At 33.1% G+C, this 8,946-nt stretch overlaps 1 protein-coding gene across 1 annotated transcript; it reads left to right on the top strand.

Moving 5' to 3' along the window:
- Positions 1-279: 279 nt before the first annotated feature.
- On the top strand, positions 280-8,516 carry LOC114264787 (uncharacterized). The gene is made up of 3 exons (XM_028205500.2): positions 280-983; positions 2,741-2,926; positions 7,969-8,516. The coding sequence occupies exons 1-3, from the start codon at positions 525-527 to the stop codon at positions 8,257-8,259; spliced, it is 936 nt and encodes a 311-aa protein (XP_028061301.1). The 5' UTR covers positions 280-524; the 3' UTR covers positions 8,260-8,516.
- Positions 8,517-8,946: the final 430 nt, after the last annotated feature.

Genomic DNA, 8,946 nt, shown 5'->3' with positions numbered 1-8,946 from the left:
ACGATATTTTTATTAATTAACCATTCACCATATAATTTTTATTTTTCTGTCAAACCGTAACTACCCGCAGCACGCACACCCTACAGATACAGATGAATCAATGAAGTTAACACCACCACCTCACAACAAATCATCACAATGGACAAATCACAATAGCCAAAATCCACAATAACTTGTCTTTACAATCACAGCATGTGCACACAGAAAAGGGGAAAAAGCGTGAAGACTACGCACATGTTTCCATTCCTAAATCTTAAACCAAGACAATTTAACCTCGTAAAACCCCAAATGCACAAAACAAACCCCTTTTCGTATAACGCGTCTCGTCGTTCAAAAACCATTATCGCACACATACACATACACAGCCCAGCCAACTCTCTGTCTCTGTCATTTCCTTTTCAAGGCCTCTGTTTCCCCATCCCCATCCCCTTGCCCTAATCTCTCTCTCTCTCTCTCTATATGTATATATATATTTATATATATACATATATGTATACAAACAACTATAGGTATTGGTGGTGGTGATGGCGGTGACAATGCATGTGAAATCGGACTCGGAGGTGACGAGCATAGACGCGTCGTCGCCTCCGCGATCCCCACGGCGGCCGATGTACTACGTGCAGTCGCCGTCGCAGCACGATGTGGAGAAGATGTCTTACGGTTCGAGCCCCTTCGCTTCTCCGCACCACTACCACTGCTCTCCGATCCACCACTCTCGCGAGTCCTCCACCTCTCGCTTTTCCGCCTCCCTCAAGAACCCCGCCGCCTGGAAGCGGTTGCAGCGGCGGCACCACGACGGCGACGAGGACGATGGTGGTGGTAGTGATGATGATGATGATGAGGGGGATGGTGAGGGGGACGGTGGTCAGGTTATGAGGTTCTACGTGGTTTGCTTTGTGTTGTCGTTCGTGGCGCTGTTTACGATCTTCTCTTTGATTTTGTTGGCTGCTAGCTCTCCTTACAAGCCTAAAATCTTTGTCAAGGTCAGTTTTTTTTGGTTCTAGACTGTTTTCTTTCCTACGAATCAACTCATTAGTGACTCGGTAGTCTTTTGAATGGACTCACCAGTCAATCACCAGTCACATTTTATTATTTATTTTTGGGGGTTAATTTCACTTTTATTTAGTATTTAAATTTTAACCAAAAGTGGTTGGACTAACGGGGGTAACGATTACGGTCGGAGGGGTTCGGATCTCTAAATCAATAAATGAATATTTCAGTGGCCAGGACTGCAAGGTGTAAGCGTGTTTCGGAAGGCGGAGTGGTAGGGATTTAAGAGTTGCTTGGAATAAATTAAAAGAAAAAATTGAAAAGTTATTAAAAAAAACAGCTTATAAATTATAACTTAACAGATTATAGATTATGACTTTAATCAGAAGTTAATCTATTTCGGTGTAACTGTTGGATTATAGATTTAAGTTGCTGAGCAGTCTTTGTTAAATAAACTATGAAATAACTTTTTTAATTAATTTTTATTTTTTGTTTGTCTACATTTCTCATAAAAAATAATACTAATAATAATCTATAGTCCATTTGAGTCTTTTTCTATTTTTAAAAAAATAAAAAATAAAAAAATTTAAGAGTATAATCATAAATTAACATGTCCACAGCAGAAGCTGATAATCAAAAGTAAGGGGTGAGCAAGAATCAGCTTTTTTGAGTTAAAATAAACTGTTAGAATCAGAAGTGTTAGAATAAGAAGTTGTTTGAAATAAATTTAACCAAACAGTCTAAAATAATTTTTTTAAAACTAAAAATTATAAGTTGACTTTAAAAAGTTGAAACAAACATCTTAATTCAAGACAAGATAGCTTGTGGGAAGTGACTAGGGCCAAATAATTAAATTCAACTATTCAAAAATTTAAAAAGTCAAAAGAGTGAAATTATTATTTTAATTTTATTATAATATTTTATTATATATTTTTTCATAAAAAATTAAAAAATTATTTCAAACATACAATTTTTTTTTTTTTTTAATCATCCTGTAAGCACTATATTATCCATATACACAATGAGAAGTGTTGTCTAACCATGAAAGGACTGTTTAACAAACAAAATATGATCAATAGTAACTTTTCAAACCTGTTTTTCCAGCACCTGCAGGCCCATTAGTGTGGCCTTCCGGCCACTAGTGTGTATCTATATCACCCAAATAAAATCTCACTGCATACTCGGCATACAGTTGTGTATCTATATGCTTTAACCTCGTTATCATCCCAAATGCCTTAGGAAACTCCACAGTTAAATGTGCTTGGACAATAGTGGTATTAGGATGGATGATTCTTAAGAAGTATTCGTGTTGTATCCTTTTTATCTCTTTTTTTTCTTCTAGTATATCCTAAACAACCACTTAGTCTAAAGCGTATAAGTTGGCCCAGCATACCTTATATATTAAAAAAAAAATAAAAAATAAAAAATAAAAATTATTGTTACAAACTTTTCTATTATAAATTATCTTAAATTATGCAACCAAGCTTTTACTGTACAAATCAATTAATTTGATGGATGTATAATTATATGTTAAATTATTCAAAATTTAAAATGAATTTTTTGGATAATCAAATTAGGCTAGTTTATTGTTGATTTATGCAATCGTGAACAAATTGAAATCGGACATTTAAGAACTGAATGGATGAAATTAATAATTTATTAATAAAATAAAAATGGACACAGATAGGGATGAAATGAATTTTTTTTTTTTTTTAAATTTTTTTTTGAGTTGTGATGGTGTGTGTTGTAGAGCATGGTGTTCCAGAACTTCGACATTCAGGCGGGAATGGATCAGACAGGAGTACCGACTGATATGCTGACTCTGAATTCAACGGTCAGGATTTTTTACAGGAACCCGGCGACTTTCTTCGGAGTTCATGTGACGTCTACTCCACTTGAGCTTCACTATTACCAGCTCAAGCTTGCTACTGGATATGTAAGTCCATTTTCCACAATACATACACATACATATATATATACACGCATATATGCACATCACTAATGTCTTTTGTTCAAATTTCTAGTGCAAATTCACTTTCAACGATGAATCATTTATGAGTAAGGTACATGGTCTCGCTTTGCTCAGTTGGAGCTGAGTTGGTACTTATCAGGTTGGCCTGTCTCAAAACACTCAAAAATCATGAAACTTCAAAATTTTAAAAAATCTCTAGATTTGATGCAACAGTTTTGAATGTTTTTGGAAGAGAGAGAGAGAGAAGAATTTAGGGTTATTTCACTTTTATTCATCTATAAACTATTGGTTTCATTTCATCTATTTAGTTCCTAATTTTTTAGTTGTCTGAATCAGTACATTCAAGCCTAATTTGATAGGTGAAATGGTCATTTCAAATTTTGGCCCTGTTTGGTACAGCTTAATTTCAGCTTATTTCAGCTTTCAGCTTAATTTAAGCTATTTTGATGTGTTTGGTTTAGCTTATAGTTTATAGCTTATAGCTTTGTGGAAGTCAGAAAACAGCTTATTCTTTGAGTGGGGCAGGAGATGCTTTAAGAATAAGCTGGAAATCAGCTTAAGCTGAAAGTTATAAGCTATAAGCTGTTTAGGCATAAGCTATAAGTACTTTCCCACAGCTCTACCAAACAGGGCCTTTGAATGACTTAAATTATATGATTAAACACTTATTTTTTTAATTCACTATTTTGAAATGAGGCAAGGAGGAGAATATAGGAGTGGTTAGTTGTAAGATGTAAGTGTTCAATCCAGTGTATATAAGAAGATGGGTTTTTGGGTTGTACTTTATGATTTTGGTTTTTGAAATTGTAAAATCACCTTTTTGACTTATTTTGGGAAGTAGGTTAAAATTTAATTTTTTAACTTTTGTTGAATTTTTTTTTAAAAAGGTACAAAAAAAAAAATAGAGAAATAATGCGACTCAAAAAAGTCAATGTCAACTTTTAACCCATATGCCAAAAGGGGCCTTTGTTCATTTGGTTAGGTTTGGACCATTATCGCTGAGGACGGATTTATCATTTCTAAAATCAGGAAATTTAAATATTAAATAGATAAAATTAATAATTTGAAGAAGAAATAGTAAAACGACAAGAGTTTATAAGATGAAAATGAACTTAATTGAAGAATTGTAGACTGAGTATCTCATGGCACCATTCAGTCCCGTGAAATTATAAAAATCTAAAGATATATTGCAAACTATTTTGGATGTTTTGGAAGAGATAGAAGAAATTAAGGCTAAGTTTAGCATCTTTTAAAAAATTTAAAAAGTCAAAAAGTTACTATCCTATTTAAGTCACATCATCTTATTTAAGTCACATCACTTCTCTAACACATCACTTCAAACCCAATTCAAATCCAATCTATATTTCATAAAAAGTCAAAAAATATATTTATTTACGCTGTGTTTGGTTGGGGGATTTGGGAAGGGAAATGGAAATGAAAGGAAAAGGAGAAAGAATTAATAGAATTCCAAATCCCAACTATGTTTGGTTGTGTTGGTTATAAAATAGAATTAATGTCCTAAAAGGTATCTTATTTCTTTATTTATTTCTCACCCCATTTCTTTTCCCATATATTTTTTTATTATAACCAAACGTAAATAGGATTACATTTCTCATTCCTTTTCCAAATCCCACCTCAAAAACTCCAACCAAACACAGCATTAGTCTTTTCAAACTTAGCCTAAGACCTGCGTATCTCGTGCCTATTGATTTTTTATAGAGCATTATTATATGTTGCCTAGAAACGTGTGATTTGGAAGGCTGCAAAGACTGCAGCATACTGATTGGTTCTTCGTTTAGACGGTCAAATGAGGGCCACTTGGTTGGCATTTATGTGGGGACAGGTGTGGGCCGTGGCATCATGTGCCACAGTTGGGTTAGGTACAATTCTTTCTAATCTTCCTTACATTTATTATAAAATTTGACTAACCCAACTTTTAAAATGGGTTTGGCTAACAGGCTTGAATGATGCCAACATTGATGATCCACCAATAACTTTAAATGCATTCTACCTGATTGGATGGTTTAAAATTTGTTAGATTGTTACAAAAGTACTTATTTTTTTATAGATGGACTATCAAAATCATTCAAGAAATAATTCCAAATGTACTATCAAAATCATTCAACAAATAATTCGAAAGTATGATCAAACACTATCAAAAATTAATAGTAAAATAGTTTTGTAGTAGTAAATGATCAAACATAATTCAAGGGTATGATTAAACACTAATAGTAAATAAACTATCAAAAATAAAAAATAAAATATCAATAAAGAATTAAAGCATTGAATTCTAAAAAGATGTGAACAATGTAATTATTCAAATTGAATAAGAAGGGAAAGAATACAAATCATGACACGGTGAGAGGTTATGTATTTGCCTCCTTTTGTCAAGATATTGGTAGATAAATTTTAGGGTCCTGTTATAGTGTGCAACCTTTTAAGGTTGCTCAGTTGGAGCTGAGTTGGTACTTATCAGGTTGGCCTGTCTCAAAACACTCAAAAATCATGAAACTTCAAAATTTTAAAAAATCTCTAGATTTTATGCAACAGTTTTGAATGTTTTTGGAAGAGAGAGAGAGAGAGAGAGAAGAATTTAGGGTTATTTCACTTTTATTCATCTATAAACTATTGGTTTCATTTCATCTATTTAGTTCCTAATTTTTTAGTTGTCTGAATCAGTACATTAAAGCCTAATTTGATAGGTGAAATGGTCATGTCAAATTTTGAATGACTTAAATTATATGATTAAACACTTATTTTTTTAATTCACTATTTTGAAATGAGGCAAGGAGGAGAATATAGGAGTGTTTAGTTGTAAGATGTAAGTGTTCAATCCAGTGTATATAAGAAGATGGGTTTTTGGGTTGTACTTTATGATTTTGGTTTTTGAAATTGTAAAATCACCTTTTTGACTTATTTTGGGAAGTAGGTTAAAAATTAATTTTTTAACTTTTGTTGAAATTTTTTTTTAAAAAGGTACAAAAAAAAAAAATAGAGAAATGATGCGACTCAAAAAAGTCAATGTCAACTTTTAACCCATATGCCAAAAGGGGCCTTTGTTCATTTGGTTAGGTTTCGACCATTATCACTTAGGACGGATTTATCATTTCTAAAATCAGGAAATTTAAATATTAAATAGATAAAATTAATAATTTGAAGAAGAAATAGTAAAACGACAAGAGTTTATAAGATGAAAATGAACTTAATTGAAGAATTGTAGACTGAGTATCTCATGGCACCATTCAGTCCCGTGAAATTATAAAAATCTAAAGATATATTGCAAACTATTTTGAATGTTTTGGAAGAGATAGAAGAAATTAAGGCTAAGTTTAGCATCTTTTAAAAAATTTAGGGCTAGTTTGGCATGTACTAAATAAGTCAAAAAGTCAAAAAGTCACTATCTTATTTAAGTCACATCATCTTATTTAAATCACATCACCTCTCTAACACATCACATCAAACCCAATCCAAACCCAACCCAAACCCACCAATAAGTCAAAAAGTGCACTTTTTTAAGACATCCCAAACCAACCCTTAAAAAGTCAAAAAGTCACTATCCTATTTAAATCACATCATCTTATTTAAGTCACATCACCTCTCTAATACATCACTTCAAACCCAATCCAAATTCAATTCATATTTCATAAAAAGTCAAAAAGTACACTTATTTAGGCCTAGTTTGGAAAGACTAAATAAGTGCACTTTTTGACTTTTTTTGTATTATGTGTAAAAAAAGTAGAGAGGAGATGTTGATTGATGTGACCCAAAAAAGATAAAAAGATAAAATAAGTGCACTTTTTCCTTTGTAGCCAAACTTGACCTTAGTGTTCTCAAATTTAGGCTAAGACCTGCGTATCTCGTGCCTATTGATTTTTTATAGAGTTATTATGTGTTGCCTAGAAACGTGTGATTTGGAAGGCTGCAAAGACTGCAGCATACTGATTGGTTCTTCGTTTAGCGGGTCAAATGAGGCCCACTTGGTTGGCATTTATGTGGGGACAGGTGTGGGCCGTGGCATCTTGTGCCACAGTTGGGTTAGGTACAATTCTTTCTAATCTTCCTTACATTTATTATAAAATTTGACTAACCCAACTTTTAAAATGGGTTTGGCTAACAGGCTTGAATGATGCCAACATTGATGATCCACCAATAACTTTAAATGCATTCTACGTGATTGGATGGTTTAAAATTTGTTAGATTGTTACAAAAGTACTTGTTTTTTTTATAGATGTACTATCAAAATCATTCGAAAAATAATTCCAAATGTACTATCAAAATCATTTAACAAATAATTCAAAAGTATGATCAAACACTGTTAAAAACTAATAGTAAAGTAGTTTTTAGTAGTAAATGATCAAACATAATTCAAGGGTATGATCAAACACTAATAGTAAATAAACTATCAAAAATAAAAAATAAAATATCAATAAAGAATTAAAGCATTGAATTCTAAAAATATGTGAACAATGTAATTATTCAAATTGAATAAAAAGGGAAAGAATACAAATCACGACACGGTGAGAGGTTATGTATTTGCCTCCTTTTGTCAAGATATTGGTAGATAAATTTTAAGGCTCCAAAATACAATACATAAATCTCATTCACGTTGCACAATCGGTAACAGAAAATGAGGGTGTCATATGAATTGATTGTCTAAAAACACTCAGTGGAATAGCAATAGCATTATAGAATGATGTTGATGAGAAAGACTAGTTGTATATTACTATATTATGAACTATGTAATGAATTTGTAGGGTAGCTGTGTCTTTAAAGAACTTCAGGACCACTTGTACAAAAGAAATAATTTTGTAATAGATGCTTTTAGTTAAAAGACATGTCTTTTGGTTTGAAACAAATAGCCACTCTACCTAACTCATATATTCTTGAATGGCACAACAATTGTTGTGATGGAATCGTTTTTTTTTTTTCCTTTTCTTCTTTCCATTTAATGCCCAACATTAGTCTTCTAATTAATGTTGTTTTGTTTCATTATCATTTTGAATTAGATGAAAAAGTTCTATCAATCAAGGAAGAGTCAGCGGATGGTAATGACTCTGGTTTTGGGACATCAAGTGCCGTTGTATGGTGGTATTCCACTTCTTAGTGGGGCTATTAGTCACCTCGAGAGTGTATCAGTGCCTCTCAATCTGACGTTTGTGATGAGGTCAAGAGCCTACATCTTGGGAAGGCTGGTTAAGCCCAAGTTTTACAGGAGTATCATATGTGGAGTCGTTTTACAAGGCAACCGACTTGGCAAGCATCTCAATTTGACAAACTCTTGCATCTATAATGATTGATAATACACTTTTGATAGTGTGGATGTAGTTTAGGCATTTGTAATGGGCAGCTTATTATTTTTAGAATGAGTGCCTTTTGAATCGGTTGTAATTGCCTCGTGGTATTCGTAAGGTTTATGACAGATTATTGGCTTGCATGAAATGTACTTGAGATTTTTAGGTAGTTCTGAAAAAAAATAGTGTAATTTTGATTGTAGCTTGATTTATGAAGAATGTAATATTGACATGCCCCGTACTAATGAAGTTTTTGTGTAAAATGAGGTTACTTGTGTGAAGCAAATGTTCCTTTTCATTCTTTTCTTTATTGTTTTACAGATAAATATAATCACTTCTGTTAGGTTTTTATTTTTGGCAATTCCGTTTGACAAAACTTCTTTAAGTTGTATTTATTTTCGCACTTTTTATTTTAGTGTTTAGATGCGAATCCAACCCGAATTGTGCATTACAAAGAAGTTTGTGATGTTAGTACTTTCAAGATTACCACTTCGCTGATTATGACGGGGATCAAGCTGCCCGGTTAGCTCGCGGGGGTCCAGGGGGCAGCGCCCCTTTGCGGTCCAGGGCAGCGCCTAGGCGTGGTCGAGGGGCAGCGCCCCCGAAGCAAAATGCAAAATGGCATTTAAAGTTGCCTGTCCGCCCTTGCTCGCTCGAGCGAAGGCTGCATCTATGTAAAAGCCTGAAAGAGAT

Source organism: Camellia sinensis, chromosome 2, assembly GCF_055761805.1.
Source record: "Camellia sinensis isolate YWXY chromosome 2, ASM5576180v1, whole genome shotgun sequence".
Lineage (NCBI taxonomy): Eukaryota > Viridiplantae > Streptophyta > Magnoliopsida > Ericales > Theaceae > Camellia > Camellia sinensis.
The sequence above is the reverse complement of the archived record's forward strand: the minus strand, read 5'-3'. Positions and strand labels throughout refer to the sequence as shown.

What these genes read in the sequence shown, in the direction of transcription:
- LOC114264787 (XM_028205500.2), top strand. Translation starts at nt 525, where the DNA reads ATGGCGGTGACAATGCATGTGAAATCGGACTCGGAGGTGACGAGCATA. An exon ending in AGCCTAAAATCTTTGTCAAG is followed by an intron (nt 984 to 2,740) that starts GTCAGTTTTTTT and finishes TGTGTGTTGTAG; the next exon opens with AGCATGGTGTTCCAGAACTT. An exon ending in TCAAGCTTGCTACTGGATAT is followed by an intron (nt 2,927 to 7,968) that starts GTAAGTCCATTT and finishes ATTTTGAATTAG; the next exon opens with ATGAAAAAGTTCTATCAATC.